The 17,686-nt window shown below is 46.0% G+C and overlaps 1 protein-coding gene across 2 annotated transcripts in view; it reads left to right on the forward strand.

The window, feature by feature from the left end:
- Nucleotides 1-17,686, forward strand: part of SVEP1 (sushi, von Willebrand factor type A, EGF and pentraxin domain containing 1) — a 293,083-nt gene that overhangs the window by 155,292 nt on the left and 120,105 nt on the right. For both annotated transcript variants that reach the window (XM_066604385.1, XM_066604384.1), the window contains exon 20: nucleotides 12,197-12,288. In XM_066604385.1, coding sequence (XP_066460482.1) covers nucleotides 12,197-12,288 — 92 coding nt within the window. The remainder of the gene's footprint in view (nucleotides 1-12,196; nucleotides 12,289-17,686) is intronic.

Raw genomic sequence — 17,686 nt, forward strand, 5'->3', positions numbered from 1 at the left:
TTCTGAATTTACAACTCTACCACAGGGCGATTCACATCGCCAGATGGATCCTCCTGACAGACAGAGAAGTAACTACTCCCTCACTAGATATGGAAAGAGAGATGTTGGGCAGGAACAACCAAGCACTGCTATGGTTAAACAGCCCCCCCCCCCCTAGGTAAACACACACACTTAAGCCCAATCACAAAATGTACCATAAAAAAAAATACTGAGATATGTGGGATCGGAGGCATTGAGAGATAAATCCCTCCCCCCAATGACCCCAGCCAATTTGATACCTGCCATCCTGGCAAATAAACCGCTTAGAATTGACGGGGTATGGGACAGACTCGGCGACCTCTCAATACACGAAATTCTCAAAGGCCCCAAACTAACTAACCAAACGCAGTTGGACACTCTCCTGCCACAGCACTCGCTTGACGTCTTGAGCAGGGCCGGCCTCTTTTATTCCCTGAGATGATTCCAGTCAACTAGCCTCGGGGACCTGAGGGACCCCCTCTAGTTTGAGACTTACATTGAGCTCCCCTCCCGCCCGAAGTAATTGGTGACCCAACTCTACAAAGGCCTTCTCTTACAGTCCGCTACCAAAAAACCCTGGTTCCTTAGGGAGTGGGAGAGAGAACTGGAACTAACCCTGAGTAGGGAGGAGACCCTTAGAGTCTTGAAAAATTCCCACGGATTCTCGAGTTGCGTCCGCATCCAGGAGAACTCATACAAGACCCTAACTAGATGGTACAGGACCCCAGTCACATCCTCAAAAATGAACTCGGAATCTTTAGACATCTGCTGGAGATGTGGAGAAGAGAGGGGAACTACCCTACATACCTGGTGGCAATGCACAAGAATCAAACCCTTATGGCAGTCAGTCAACAACCTCATTAATAAAATCTGCCACACAAACTACGCCTTCAAGCCAAAGGAGATTCTCAACTGGCTGCCCACAAGTTAATTTAAACCATCCCGCAAAAACCTAACGACTACCCTGCTCACGGCAGCCAAACTGTTGATCCCCCTTTTCTGGCAGAAAAAAGACACTACGCCGATCTCACTATGGCTAGAGAGGGTCTCACAAATCTTCAGGTTTGAAGAGATAATGGCCTGGGAAAATGGCTCAAGAGATGACTTCACTGCCCTCTGAACACCCTGGATTCAATACCAGGGCGACAGAGATAATCTAGACTCTTAAGTAAAAAACCTACTGCCAGAATAATAATCAATGATCCGTTTGGCTCTACCTCACGATTTATTGAATATATCTTGCTGTTTGTTCCCCCTGTTATTCAACCCCTTACCACACCCAACCCCCCCCCCCCCCCACCCACACACTGCCCCCCCCCCCCTCTTTTCCTCTTTACTGTCCTGTGTCGGTGTCAAGAATTGCAGTACTCGTACTATGGAACGTATATGCCTTAATCATTTTGTTACAGCTTTTTTTCTCTTCCTGGGGCCCTGCGTTATCTCTGTTCAATAAAAAGAAATTGTTAAAAAAAAAAACACCATCACCAACGTCTAATCCCGCTCCCCTTAACTGACCCACAATCAAATTACTGGACAAACAAAACATGGAAGCATGCTCACCAGACTATTTTTCCATCTACAAAAACTGAAACCTGATGGAATGCAAGCAACGGAAGCCTTTCCGCTTGGGTTCTACTTTTTGAAATCCCATTGTAATCAATAAGAAAAAAAACAGATACTTGTTTTTCATTTTTATTTCAGTTTCTCTCCTCCAAAAAGGAAGCAGAGACAGAAACCCTGAACTGAGACTAAAGGCTCATTCACACGAGTGTGTTAGTGCAGCTAAGTTACAAGCACAAAAAAACCTGCAACTTTTAGAGCCAATGGATTCTTATGGAAACGTTCAGACAAAAGAATTTTAGGCACATTAAAAACATTGCACCTAAAAAAATAGGACATGCATTACGGAAATCCCGCAACTGAAATTCCCTGCTGCGTGAAAAGATAGGACCTGTCCTATCTTTGGTGCATGATGCACAAGAGTTTCCATAGACCCCTATGGTAGTTGGATAAAAGGAAACTGAGGGAAATTAGCTAAACATTCTGATTGTTTAGTTTACACCTCTAAACAGTGGGAATGGGAGAGGAAGGGAGATAAGGGGGGAGGGAGTGCTGCCACGCTGCTAAACACAGAAGTGCATTTTAAATGTCCCGTTGTTAGCTACTGTTAGTCCCTGCATAGATTAGATAAGTGGACACCCCCGAGGTTCCCTTCATCATCCTGGAGCTTCCCCTCTTCCCACCTGGGACTAACAGGAGTTTACAGCAGGACATTTTAAACTTGCTGTTCAACTGTCCTTCAATTCTGAACAGCAGCATAGAATAAGGAATTCCTCATAGCGGGGAGAGGAGGAATTCCTCTGCAGGGGACAATAAGGTGGGGAGAGAGAGGTGGGAAGGGTTAGAGTCGCATAAAAAAAACATTTATTTCTCCAATTGTGATTTTTACCATTATTAAGGAAAAAAATGTTTACTGTCTAACTGTATATTGTTAAATCTTAGTTGATCAGTTTCTACTTTGTAGCAGTTTGTGCCTGTTACATTTATGACACTTCTTTTATTCAATTAATTAGTTTTACCAAACAGAAGTGCCCACAATTATGTGACATTTAAAGCATACCTCACGTGATCCACTTGAAGATCTTCGAGGATATACACTAGAGTGTGCTTTTTCTAAAAAAGTGCTTTGAGCTGTTTGTTCAGCTTTGTTCACGTGTAGGCTGATGCTTCATTCATTTCAATATGAGGGGGAGAATCAGGTCACTTGTAATAGTATAGCCCTTGACTGAAGGTATAGTGATATAGCTAAATTAACTTGAATATCTTACCTGAATAGGGAATTACACAATGTCTGTGTGTCTGTAGAGAAAACTTGCTGGCTAAAAAAGACCTGTGATTACAGCAGCATGGGCACATGTTCAAGCAGACAGTCTCTCTGAGTCTCTCTCTTTCTGTTGTGTGAAAGGATAGATGTGGGAGTGTTTTTTCAGTTAGTAAGCTTGTAGACAGAGTGACGGTGACTGAGGTGCCCAACTGCATTTGTAACTTGTTGAGGGCTTATTCACATGAGCGTGAGCGCTATCACGCTGGCCATAATGTGACCGAAAATTGCAACAGTGATGAATGGCCGCGATTGAGTCCCAAGCTAAATTAATTAGCGTTCTCTCACCCATTCACGCGCGCATTGTGCGGGAAAAAATATGCTGCAGCATGAAATTCCTTCAGTCAGCAGAAATCCTCGGAATGACTTCTAATAGCTTCAATAGCGGAAGCTGTCTTCTTCTCCGAGCGTTTGATGCAGGTAAACTCCCTCCCCCTCCATTTCTTTTTAGCTCTCATATTAGTCTATTGGAACCTCCAGCGTTTTTCATCAAAAGATAGGTCAAGAAGGGGCGGAGCCTAGCTTGCCGAGAGAGTGGTCGCATGGTGTCAGTGCTCCTGCAGAGAGAGACGAATTATCTCCCCTGCGGGCGCCTCTGGGCCATCTTATCCCGCTCAACATCAGCCTTTGCTGCCTCACAAGCTAGAGCTTGACAGGGAGAAGCTCCGGACGAATCACACCAAGTCGCGGAGCGGGGCCTACCTCCTGCACTGAAGCCGGGCCCTGGAGTGGACTGCCGGCGCGGACCGGAAGTGGAGCGCCTCCTTCATCACCGCTCGGGAGTGCATACCGGTCCTGGACAACAACGCGGACTGGCATAAGGTCAGAGGGGGAGAGGAAGCACGAACGGGACGCCATCAGAACGGAGCTGCATCCGAGCGCTCCGGTTAGAGAGCCGGCGCGCGCTTCTCGGCAGGGCGCGGACCGGAAGTTCGGCTGCCCGGCGCCATCTTAGTTCAAGCCGCCCCAGAGTTTAAGCTCCCGGTGCTCTTACAACGCAGGCCTGCGCGGGGAGAGCGTGGGACGCCACCCGAGGGGCCCAACTGTCAGCTCCGTCACCAGCGAGACAACCCGCACCGCAGCGGCCCCCCCTCCCCCCCTCCCCCACCGGAGAACACTCTACAACCATAAGTAGAGAGGGCTGGCACATTAAGCACCCCGGCACCTGGGAAGTTAAGAGGAAGATTCCTCCCCCTCTTTTCTATCAGCGGGGCCCCCCACCTGCAATAAGAAAGGCGCACGAACAGTGAGCGCCCATTAACCGGCTCATTAACCGGCTCAGACCCGGAGTACAGTATACAGCGCCTCAGGGAGGTGGACCCCCCTCCCCCCCCCCCCTTCATCAGAATATAACTTTGCAGACATTCACTTAAAAGCCACCAGACTGGGGACAAACCGAGGAACTATACCTGGCATAACCCGGCCAGAAGCCGCAAGCTGCACCACATACAGTGGACCCCCCCCTTCTTTTTTTTCTGCACCCGTGTACAATTTTTGAAGGGGGCCCCAGAAGAGCTCAAAAGGGTCCAGAAGGGAAGCCCTGACAGGGACTCTTTACAAGGGAACCACAAGCTGCTTCACACGCCGCGGGCCTTCCCCTCCCTTCGTTCCCCGTATACAATTTTAGACGGGGGTTCCAGAAGAGTTCATAAGGGCCCAGAGGAAGGGTCCTGACAGAGACACCTCACAGGAGGGCCACGCAGGGGCTAACTCGGTCAGAAACACCCACAGTTCCTCACAGTCTACCCAGGGAGTGAGGCTCCCTACAGGAGAAATGATGTGCTAAAATATAGTACCGTCTCGGCGGCACCTATCGGGACTTCTAATAGCAATTTTGATATCAAAATGGGGAAGACAAGTAAAGAAAAAAGCAGTGACCCTCAAGGCACCCCCCGCTCAAACAAGGGGCAAGTCGATATGCAGCGTTACTTGAAGGAGCGCAACACAAGGTCTCTGCACGACACAGTTAAGTTAACACCCTCTCAAGCATCCAGCAGGGCAGCCAGTATGGAGAGAGAGGACGGGGGGGATTCAGAGGGGGAAGAAGGCGAGGGCATCTCAAAGTCCTTTATGAGAGAACTCATGACCTCTACTATGAAGCCTGTTCTTATGGAGTTAGGAGAAATTAAAGAAGAAATGAGGCAGCTTGGTAGAAGAGTAGATGACCTAGAGTCCTCCTCTGCCACCATCACAGCACATGCTCTCGACATGGAGAAAGTCCTAGCTGAGCACCATGCCCACCTCAACAAAGCCCTTATTATGCAGGAGGATATCGAAAATAGAAACAGACGTAATAATATACGCATAAAGGGCCTCCCGGAATCCTGGGCCGCAGAGGCGCTCCCTAAAATCGCCGGGGAGATTTTCTCTCTGATCCTAGGTGCCGAAAGAGCAGACGGCATCTCCATAGAACGCATTCACAGAGCCTTGAGGCCTCCGCCTTCGCCTTCTGAACCCCCAAGAGACATTGTTTGTAAGCTGTTGAACTTCCCAGATGCGATAGCAATCCTGAGAGCAGCAAGAGACCACAAAGACCTCTCCTATGCGGACTCCCCAATTCAACTATTCCAGGACTTGGCACCATCCACTCTCGCAAAACGCCGCCTGCTACGCCCCCTTCTGGATGCTTTAAGGGCAAATAATATTAAGTATGCATGGCTTTTTCCATTTGGGATTGGTATCAACCACAAGGGACGTAAGCTAAACATCCGCTCTCCAGAGGACCTACAGAGCTGCTGGCAGATCCTCGAAATGGAGCCTATAAGCCTACCTTGCTGGCTGCCGATCCCCGATTTTCCTAATCTGCCTCGCCTGGACCCCCCGGATAAATGGCAACCGATTGCAAACACAAAATCCCCAAGGGGGAAAAAGAAAAAGGCTCGAGAGGAAGTCTCAGGAGACTGCACCTGAATTGGGACTTTGTTCCTTTGGATTCCTGTATTACACCTGATGGACGATATCCCACCTAAGTTCAGGGGCTCTGTGATTTGATCACGTCGTACCACCTTACACTTGGCGAGCATACAGCCGAGTGCAGGGGACAGATATTGTGCCTGTCACCCCTATGTGGTCCATCACAGAGCCTTATCTGTACCGCATAAGCGACGGGATCCTGCTGGACATCCTGTCGCCTGTTATTAGTTTTTTTTGGGTTACTGCTCATAAGTTATTTAGTGTTCTATTTTCAACTGTATTCTTGCATAAATGTTCTCACTGTCTACACACCCCACTTTTTAAGTCCCGAGGGGCAACCCGCCGAGCCGGTTCATCTCAAGCCCTACGGCTGACTGTCTTGGTGCGGTGCTCGTTTTTCTTTGTTCACAATTCCCTTACTAGGAAAGAGTAGCCCGGACCCTATTCATTGTTACTAACAACTTAGAAGAACCGCTCCAACCTGCTATATATTATTGTTGTTCTCACTCTTTCAGGAGCGTTCAGCTGTGTATCCCCACCCTCTTGTGTAAACCCTGCTACCCTCGCCCTCCTCTCCTCTCCTAGTGTTCTTCCCAACCACCTAACACCCACCTTACACCCTCCCCCCCTCTCAACAACTAACTAAGGCGCACTCTGTTACGGTGGGCCTGAGCTCTAGTCCTGAATTACTGTAACTTTACCTTTATATTCTAGCAGAAAGTCCCGACTGGGATTCTCTCCCTGGGGAAGCCTAACCACCCTCCGCACGATGGATGATCTACGAGTCACCTCCTTTAATGTGAAGGGCCTTAACTCTCCGATGAAGAGGCATAACATATCTCTGTTGGCCAAGAGGTATGGCACAAAAATTCTCCTTTTGCAGGAAACGCATTTCAAGAAGACGAAGTGTCTAACCCTGCCGGGCAGACACTTTGAGCAGAGCTTCCATTGCGCTCACCCGTCCTCGTCCTCCAAGGGGGTGTCAACATATCTCCACAAGTCCCTTAACTTCTCCTGCGCCTCCGAATATAGAGACGGAGAGGGCAGAGTCCTCTTCTTGAAGGGGCTAGTCAACAATACAAAAATGACCATAGCTAATCTTTATGCCCCAAACGCGGACCAAATCCCCTGGCTAGTCAAACAACTGACAACGTTGCGTCACTTCATGGAAGGCCACCTGATCCTGGGAGGGGACATGAATGTAGCACTCAACCCTCTGATTGACTCCTCAACGGGTAGATCGCATATCTCTCAACTAAAACTCAAGAGGTTGGTGCGGGCGCTCCAAGACCTTGGCTTGGTGGACGGGTGGCGTACCCTGAATCCTTCTACGAAGGATTATACCTTCTACTCTCACGTTCACAAATCATATCAGAGGCTGGACTACGTTTTCGTATCCTCCGACCTTATGACCTCCGTGGTAGGAGCTAAGATAGATATTATCACTATCTCCGATCACGCCCCGACCCACTTGGATTTGCGTCTATCGCATCCCAAGCCAAGAGAGTGGAGATGGCGCCTGAACGCCTCACTACTAGACCCGATTGAAGAAAGAGAACGCCTCTCTAAACTCATCGAAGAGTATTTTGTATTAAATGGGGAGGGGGGCCCGGAGGTCCCGGTAGTGTGGGAGGCCCACAAGGCCTTCACAAGAGGTCTCTTGATAGCGCTTGGCACCAAAACAAAAAAACTTCAACAAAAAACAATAGACGCCAAACTAAATAGAATCGCGACATTAGAACTGCAGGCTAAATTATCTCAAACTAAAACTATATTGGATGAACTGACCAATCTAAGGAAGGAGCTTAAACAAATTCTGGAGTCAAAATTCATTAGGAAACAACTTTACTTCAAACACACAGTATATGCCCAAGGCAATAAAGGGAGTAAACTTATGACTGCCCTAATAAAGAAAGCACGCGCAAAAAACTTCATCAAATCCATAAAGTCTCACACAGGCTCGCGGGTGACCTCCTCGGAAGACATCGCCGACGCGTTCCAAAGATACTACTCCCGTCTGTATGACATTAAACATGATACCCCCCACCCTGAGGGACTAGATATAAAAAAGTTGACTGTGTCCGCCCTCCGCAGCGCGCAACTTCCGAAACTAGACGACACGCAAGTAGCCTCGCTATTAACACCTGTAACACAAACAGAAGTAGAACAGCTTCTCGCTTCTAGCCCTCAAAATAAGAGCCCGGGTCCGGATGGCCTGAACCTCCCATACTATAAAGCCTTTGGCTCTGTCCTGACCCCCAAACTCACTGAATTCTTCAACGCTTTATTAAACGGTGCTAGTCTGCCCAAACAAGCGGCTGAAGCACATATCACCTTAATCCACAAACAGGATAAGGACCCGGAGATATGTGGTAATTATCGCCCAATCTCTTTGATTAACTTCGATATTAAACTGTGGGCGAAAATTCTCGCAAAAAGAATGGATAGTCTGGTTCCCCTTCTAGTCAATGAGGAGCAGGCGGGTTTTGTGCGGGGGAGGGAGGGCAGAGACAATTGCCGCAGGTTACTTCATGCGATACGCTTAGCCCAAAAACACCGCATCCCATTGGTTCTGGTGGGAACTGACGCCGAAAAGGCGTTCGACCGCGTCGACTGGGCCTATATGAGGGAGGTCCTGGACCGCTTCAATTTTCCCCCGGCCTTTGTCTCTGCTGTCTTCTCTTTGTACGCAGCCCCCCACGCCAGACTCAAAATTAACGAAATTCTATCCGCTCCCTTCGACATTAAGAATGGAACTCGCCAGGGCTGCCCTCTGTCTCCCACGTTATTCGTCTTAGCACTAGAACCCCTTCTCCAATTAGTACGACACGATCCGATCATCACAGGAATCGCATGGGAACACCATTCCCTCTACACTACCGCCTTCGCGGACGATATAGTTTTTCTGGTGTCCAACCCAGAGGAAGGCCTCCCCAGGTTGATTGATCTGCTTAAAAGTTTCGGTCTAATTTCTAACTTCAAAATCAACTACGGGAAGTCTACGGTCCTAAATGTGTCTACACCGAGGAACCAAATCAGAAAATTAAAAGAAAACTCACCCTTCACATGGGCGAACTCCTCAATAGACTTTCTGGGGGTTAAGATCACTGGAGACCTCAATAAGCTATACGCTGCTAACTTCCCCCCTTTATTAGATCAGATTAAAAACCTCCTGAAGCTATATGATATTCCCCGCATCTCGTGGTTTGGGAGAAAGAACATCCTAAAAACTTACATTTTACCTATAATCACATATAAAATTAGGATGCTCCCTATCCTCCTGCCGTCGAGCTTCTTCATAGCGCTCCGTAGGGCGTTCTCTGGGTATGTCTGGAGGCAGAGGAGACCGAGGCTAGCCTATGGTTTGATGACTAGGGGGAGGATGGAGGGCGGCATTGGCCTACCGGACGTCCGGGAGTTCTACAGGGCTTCACTTATGGGATACTGGATGGATATGGTCCACCCAATAAAGGACCAGCTCTTTGTCTCGCTGGCTAAATACGCAAGTGGCGATGCATTCATAGAGGATCTCTGGGTCCCCTCAAAAACTAGGTGCAGAGCCAAAAATTTCAACCCCCTGATTAAGGGTCCTTGCGAGACTTGGGCTGATCTGAAGGAGGAATTGATCCCTGAGCCGCCCACACTTGCCCCACTTGGCCTTCTCCCGAGGCTCCTAGACATACCTCTTGACTCAGCTACCAGAGCAATATGGGATAGGTGCAACGCGCTCAAAATAAGTGACTTGCAAGTGCTAGCGCACTTAGGTCCCGCTGAAGCACTTAAAACCTTAATCCCACAACATAAATTCTCCTTCCTGCAATTGGCCTCGGTCGAGAGGATGTTTGGGGAATTTTTCAAGAAATTTCCATCAAGCAGACCCCAGACGCCCCTTGAAAAAGCGCTGATGGAACAAAACCCAAAACGGAGGAAATTATCGCAGATCCGTAAACAATTTATCATTAAAACGTACCCATCCAAACCTGCTTTTCTACTTTCGTGGGAAAAGGAGCTGGGCATTACTCTGTCATTAAGCGACACACACTTAATTCTAAACTCATCCTTCGGCCTCTCTCAGTGTGTTTTAGCCCAAGAATGCCATTACAAACTCCTCGTTAGATGGTATAAAACACCTCAATGGCTCTACGCGTACAAACTGGCGCCACACGAGAGATGCTGGAGATGCGATGGGGATCCGGGCTCCTATCTCCATATCTGGTGGGATTGCTCGGTGTTGACACCCTTTTGGAGGGAGGTGGAGGAGACAATGAGGAAAATCGCCCCTGCTCTCGTCTTAACCCCGGAGATAATCTTCCTATGGAAGCCGTCTCCAGCGTTTCATCCAAGAAAGAACAAACTCTTGGCCTTCATGATCGATGCGGCTAAAGCTTTAATTCCCTCCCTGTGGCTCCAAAAAATAGCGCCCTCAGTTTCTCAGTGGTTAGCGAGAGTGGACGATATTTGCAACATAGAAGAACTCGCCAGCTGGTCCGGGAACACAAGGGAGGAGTACTTTCAGATTTGGGGGCCATGGAGGGAACTGAGACGCACCCCACATTAAAGTGAATTTTGTTTAACTGAGAAGAGGACATAGCTCGGCACGCATCTGGTCAAAAGAGAGCCTCTCTTTCCTGACCGTTCTCCCCTCCTCCTCTTCCCAACCTTCTCCCCCCCCTCCATTCCCACTGATGGTCACCCCCTGTCATCACCCAGGACACCACCGATGCTACGTAATAGTTCTCACCTTTCCTTGTGTTCCCGTTTATTATGTATGTCTGTCTCTGTTTGTTATATAAATGACTGGAGGGTCGACAAACAAGAGGATAGCAGTTCTAGGTTTCAGGTGCGCAGAGTTAGCTGTTGCAAGGTGACTCTCATGAAGAGAGATCCTCTGCCACCCAAGTTAAGAACGCTGCGCAGTCATGGTTTTATGTTGATTCTATTTGTATACCCTGTATGTCTTCAGTTACTGATTTAAACTTGTTATTTCTGTATTAAAATAAAAACCTCAATAAAACAGATTTAAAAAAAAAAAAAAAAAAAAAAAAAAAAAAAAAAAAGATAGGTCAAGAAGACCTATCTTTTCTGGCTGCGTGAAAAATCGGCGACTGAAAGTGGTTGCTGATTTCTCGGTTTGACAGTGCAATTTTTTCTTATGTGCCCAAAAATCACTCCTGTCCCTGCACCACCTGTATTAGGCATCAACACCCATGGATAGCAAATCCAATATTCCATTTGGAGGGCTTAAGTATGAAAACCAGCATTCTACAAGTGCTACCATTTCCGAAAGCCCACAGCCAAACCGGTGTGTTGCAAGGCAGATCCACATCCATCTGACTGCCAGCTACTACCATAGCAATACATCAACATGTGACTATTACACCTAGTCATTGGCCTCAACAGTGTACAGCTAGAGACTGTTGAGGCCAATGACTGTCTGCAGCCAGTGTCGGACTTGGGTGCCCAGGACCCATGAGTAAAATTCATTTTGGCCCTTTGTACAGCTGCATGCAAATATTACCTGATCTCTCTTCACAAATTCCTTGCCGCTGCATTCAACATATACTTCAGTAGAAATATGGCTGCATTTGTTTGCAGCCCTGTCTCCATTGTAGTATATAGATAATACAGCAGTTCAAAATTGGTAGACTCTATTTCACCCAATAGGTGTAGATACTAGGCATAGCTTGGATGGAGCCATTGGCCAATTTTGGTTCAGTGCCTACTGGGGGCCAGTCCAAGCTTGGCTGCAGTGGCCATGTGTTGTCAACACTGATCGCATTTTATACAGCTTCCCCCCAAAGCAGCCAATTCCTTTTTTATGTTTATGGACAACCACTTTAACTCATGCACTGCCCTAATAAAAACAAATGTATTCACAATCACAAGCAGAAGAAAACACATACCTTATAAGAATAGAATAGAATATCCAATTAAACTTAGGCCTCTAGCTGCCATCAGAGAATGCCTATAGATATTTGCTACAATGCTTTCACATGCCATATCTTTTTATAGCAATGGAAAGTGGCTGCTCAGTGAAGCAGAATCATGTTTTTCAACGTTTATTACCTACTTTTATTATAGTTATTAAAGTAGTGACTGACATAACTGGTATGTGGGAGAAGACAATATGGCTGCCAGTTCTCTGCAGGCCCATAGAAATGTATGCGGCACCCTGAGCTAAGTGCACATAAACATGTCTTGCTATACGAAAGTGTTGTGTAACCGAAACGTGGCGAAAGAGCCAACTGGCCGTGATGTCGGAGTTTAGTGCATAGCACCCTTTTTCCATAGCTAAAAGCAGAGAGTTGGTATTTGCTTTAATCACAGATGTTATAACTAATCACAAGATTGATAACATGTGTTTCTCATAATGTTATTTTGTAGGTTTTGGCTCCAGTTTCTCGGCAGCAGAGGAAAGCGTAATGATTCCCATTTCTCCACAAAATGTCAACAGCAAATACAAAGTCAGCAGTCAGGCAAGGATACGATTTGTTTCATTCTGCTACCTCTAATGGTCTAGCCATAAAGTCAGATAAAGGAAGTCTATTGAATACATTAGCAAAGCTAAGCAACTAATGCATAACGTTAATGTAACTGTAACCTCTTTACCTGAATCAATGCTTTAATATTAAAGTCAAAGCTTCCAGATTTAATTCCAGTGATAAGTAGTGTGGAGCTCAATAAAACAATAGTCTACTGCCATGCAGAGAATGCATTCAGACACATTCTACATGATGTACGTACACTATATGTGACAAGAAGCAATAACCTACAAAGCCCGAGTATAATTTTGCAAGATTGAAATATAAAGCATGCTCTTACACTAAGCATAATACAGAAATATGTTTGGAAGTCATTTAAAAGAAACATTTCTCCGCTATCACCCAAAAAATTAACTATTAAATCAACATTTTGCTTAGGGCCGCAGCTTGCATTTTCTTTGGATAGTTCCGTAATGGAAGCAAATACAAGGCTGGCAAATAGGTATTAAAATAAATATATAGCATTCACAAATGTTTGTATATGCTTAGTATTAATACATGACCTTTGCAGTTCAGGGGAAACAGACATATTGGAGTTTATGTACTAATTCTGTCTAAGGGCTCATGCCCACAGCCAGGTCGGATTCCCGCTGTGAGATTCACGCAGCTGGATGCAACCCGTGCCCCGGCATTGACCTCCCACTTACCTGTCTGGCGTCTTCTCTCTCCGATCTGGGATGTTTCGGAAATCGGGCAAGCCACGATTTTAATACTGCATAAGTTTTCACACGGTCAAATCATAGCATAGGATTGCATAAACTAATGCAATCCTATGGCAGCGTGCAACTGCAGAAATTCCATGCGCAATCTCGCTGAGGCATTGGGCCTAAAAGTTAGTGCAAACTTAGACAGTCTTAAAATGCGCTAAATTTATCATTTGGTGATTTTAAGCCTATTTGAAACTTAAGCCTGTCTAGTCTAAGTTTAAACCACCTGATAGTTGGCTTAGTTTACACCAAACATTTTGCCAAAATTTTGGCACAATTTGGTGCAATATTTGGAAAGACAAATCATTAAAAGTTCTCCAAAAGTGTCTAAAAGCACATGATAAATGTTGTGCAAGAATGTGAGACAGTTTTTTGGGGTACTTTGCATCAGAGAATCGAAAACCATCGCAAAAACGCATGTAATTTTACAAAAATGCCAGAACAGGACATGTGAATACAGCTCTACGCCTTTTTCACTTGCACAGATTTTCAGAATTTTTAAATCTTTGTTTAAAAAAAAAGCCATAAATTTCAAACTTTTTTATGTTGCTTTTTTACAAACTTTTTATTGACTTTTTAAAAAAACATTTTTAACCTTTGTAACATGTTTTTTTCCCTGCCAAATTTCAAGTCTTATAGAAAATCGTAAGGTAAAAGGCTGGAAAAATACCATATCCAAGGCATGGCGTGTTTAGAAAATACTCCCCAGATCAAATACGACGCATCAAAACACAAGAACTCAAAATGCATTATTTGTAGTGTGTTTTATATTGTATTATAGACTGGCCACACAGAAAAAATCACCATGAAAGATACTGCATGTGAAACCAGCCTTAGGTTTGTCTAATTGAAGTGCAAGGCACAGTTGAGTCATTGACACAAAATATCGAAATTTAATGGAGTGCCCTGAAGCAAATCACTGAAAGGAATTAAAAAAAAGAAATGTCTTTTTAGCATTAAATAATGGACTTCATTAGTTTAAAGAAATAGAGATAAGAAATTAGTTCTGCTCCCCCATTCTCAGTTTTCACAAACCTTTGCCATGGCATGTTAAATACTAAGCCGCAGTTAGTATGATGGAATTACCGTCATATACGATTAAAGATGAGAGCCTAAGGCCACATGCATATGGACACATACAGTGCAATTTCAATGGTGCTACTTATTTCCTATCACTGAAGAGCAGCGTATTAACCAGGCACTTTAGGAAAAGTTCTCTCCACAACGAGATTAATGCGTATGTAGATCTAAAGAAGAAGCCACAGCGTTAATGAGAAGGAAATTGCATCAAAGTTGTCAAAATGCCACATACTACTTAATATATCTTGTGCATATCTTGACAATCAAGATACACTGTCTTGCTCAAAAAAGTTCCTAAGTTTGGTGGACCCATCGCCTATTGTTTAGACACAACACTTTGATGTATCGTTTATCTTGTATTTGTCATACATATCACAGATCAATATTAAGACAAAGTTTAATACTCGTTATTGCATATGTCTGCTAATTATTTTCATTTTTACAAAAATCAAGGACAAAAATAAGAGAAAATTTGAAAGAAACCAGGGCTACTGATCTAAGCGTAGTAAGTTAGACTAATGACAAATGATAAAGGTGATGTGAGATTCCCACTTGGTGGTAATGATGGACACAACCCCAATGATTTGTCTATGATATCAGTGATAACATGGGTAAATCACTGCAAGATGAGATGTGGGGATGTCCAGGTCCACAGAACTTCAACCCTTCAAGACTCAAGCCTTTCAAACCTCACTTTGAGGTGTTGCTTGCTTTCCTTCTGTAGATCAGCAATGGGACTTCCGAACAGCACTGCCATGATGGTAGTGAGTGCCATTTGGAATTTTGTACATTATTAGAAAAAAATAAACATTTACAATTTTATGGTATCATGCATGCTGAACTTTTCAGTACAGTAGAAAAAAAGTATCCAGATGAAATCTTACACAGTGAATCCCCAAAGGACCTTGTTATGCCTCACATCTGCACCATAGACAACGTATATGTCATCACTCACATTTCTGTCCCAAATGGAGCTTACAATTTAGATTCCCAATGTTGACCACACACACATACCAAATTTATAGAACAGTTAACAGATCAGTATGTTGGAGTATAGAAGAAAATAGATGTACTTGTAGGAAGGCCACTTGTGGATTGGTAATAACTTAACATATGACAAGTAATAGGTAAAGAAGAACAGAAATGTAAATTTATATTTTAATCAACTTTTTATATCGATTTCTGAAAAGACTGAGTGGAATAAAATATAATTGACCATAGTTCATCCCCTAGTGATTTTCCCCTACATAAAATACCAGAACATGAGGACACCTATCTATTCCTACAAAACGATTCATCTCCCTTTAAACCTGACAGCACCTCATTCCCCTAATACCCAACCAGCGGACCATCGCCACTTCTCTCCTAAAGCCAAGCTGCCTCCCATTCAGATGTGCCCTTGCTCTCTCCACTGCCCAGTACACATAGGACTGGCACAATAGTCACACCAAGGCTCTCGATCTGTATGGAAACAGAAAAAAACATGCATCATTCCACATTCAATCCCACAAAAACAACACACAAACTTCTTTTTTTTATAATAACTCCAAGCACTAGGCCCTTACCTCTGCTTATCCCCCCTTTCTGGCCTAGCTTCTCTGGACAAACATACAACCGATACCACCTCGACTCCCACCTGCCTATTCTTTTTACCACATCAAGGCCAAAACCCCATCCTGCTGCCTCAGTCACGGCACCAATCCTGAACGAATGAAACGAATAACCAACCTCCTTCAGCCTGAGTTCTACCACCACTTTCTTCAGCACCCTGTTAATCTGAAATTTTGAAAGAAATGACCTATCCTTATGCTTTAACAACAGGCCACCTTCTCCGACCCTCAAACCTGTGTAAGCTGAAAACACCTTACAGGACACATGCCCGCCCCAGCACCTGTGACAAGCACACCTTCTTTCCTTTGCCCAAATCTCCAATTCTCAGTCTGCACTGTGACCGTCACCCCCCCCCCCCCCCTTCCCTCACGCTGCATGCTCCCTTCGCACAAACTACTCCCATGGCTAGTACCAACATCCATGTCACTCCTGGCCCCTTGCATCACCCAAGCTAACACCAGAGATGGAGTTGCCTCCTCCATCCCCATCACCCGCTTAAACCGCTGCAACAAATCCCTCAAACTCCCTAACAGCGCCCATAACTCCCCACTGGCCCCACTGAACTCACTACTCAAAAACCCCACCATGACCAACGTCTAACCCCCTCCTTTTAACTGACCCACAATCAAATAACTGGACAAAGAAAACATGGAAGCATGCTCACCAGACTGCATGGAAGCTGTGTTCCCACCAGCTGGCCCCATTGACTCCAGAAGGTCCACATTGCTCCCGGTCTCCTCCGAATCTACATTGTCCAACTGATGCTCTCATTTCCACCTCCTCTGCTGCTCCCCATCTGGCTCCTGGGCACCGATCCTGCTGTGGAATGGCCTCTGTCGACCACACCTTGGAAGCCCCGTTCCCAGCATGAACATCCTGACTCAGTCGCCATCCGGTGACCTCCTCCATCCATTCCATAGCTCCAGATCTCCTGCTGCACATCCAAGTCTGCCCCCTGGCTGGCATTTCACCCACAGGGGCCACCATGCTGCAGCTCCTTCCCTCTCTTCTGTTGCTGCTGCCTCCAGCCCTGGAAGCCGTCCTTCCTCTCGGTGTCAGCATCTCAGATGCTCCCCCAGCCAGTGCCTCACCAGGGTAGACGTCCGGCAATCCTCTCTGCTCACTGCTAACCGGTGCCACAAGCCATGTCCACCCGCTAGCTACTGTGTTGGATTTCTCCTGAGCCGCGCCTCTCTGTTCTGAGGGTTAGGGAGGGCGACACTGCCTCAAGAGTTCCCTGAGGGACTCCTGGGCTGCCGATGGGCACATGGCATGCCCTCCTCCTCAAGGAGCAATGTAGGTGGCCTGGCATGCCGCAGACTCTACTCATGCATCTGGGATCCTCCTGCTGCCCCGACTCAACCGATCAGTACTTCAGCCACTGCTGCTTGCAGCCAGTCCACCCCGTGGATGCTGGCTGCTGCCCAGAGGTCCTGCAGCATGTTCTCCACATCAGTCATGCTTCCTACACTAACTGCGAGTAGTACTCATCGCTTCTATCTTCCACCAAGAATGGCGCTAGTGCTCTTCACCTTCTTTTATAACCCACTGCTTCCTTCTCTCCTTTGTCTACTCCCTCCTTCTCACATTTTCCTGACCTCCCCTCACTTCATTAACCCTTTCACTACCTGCCTCCCGTCTACCTGACCCACCGTGTCATGCGGGGCTTCCTCTTAAAGGGGCCCCATGGCCCCCTCACGCCAGCCCTATTCTTAAGTTATAGAAACAATTACTCGAGCCAGATTTTGGTTGGTTGACTGAAAGGGTAGCAGAAAACATTTTTCTCAATTAACTCTACCGTTTGTAATTTTTGACGTTGATGGTTTGAGTCAATACTAGTTTGAAAACAGACACTCAGAGCCCACTTTTTTACTGTTTTAAAGCAGTATAGTTTGTAGAATACCCTTGAAATTTGCAGCATTCATTTTGTTGAC

This window comes from Eleutherodactylus coqui, chromosome 5 (genome assembly GCF_035609145.1).
Source record: "Eleutherodactylus coqui strain aEleCoq1 chromosome 5, aEleCoq1.hap1, whole genome shotgun sequence".
Taxonomy (NCBI): Eukaryota; Metazoa; Chordata; class Amphibia; order Anura; family Eleutherodactylidae; genus Eleutherodactylus; species Eleutherodactylus coqui.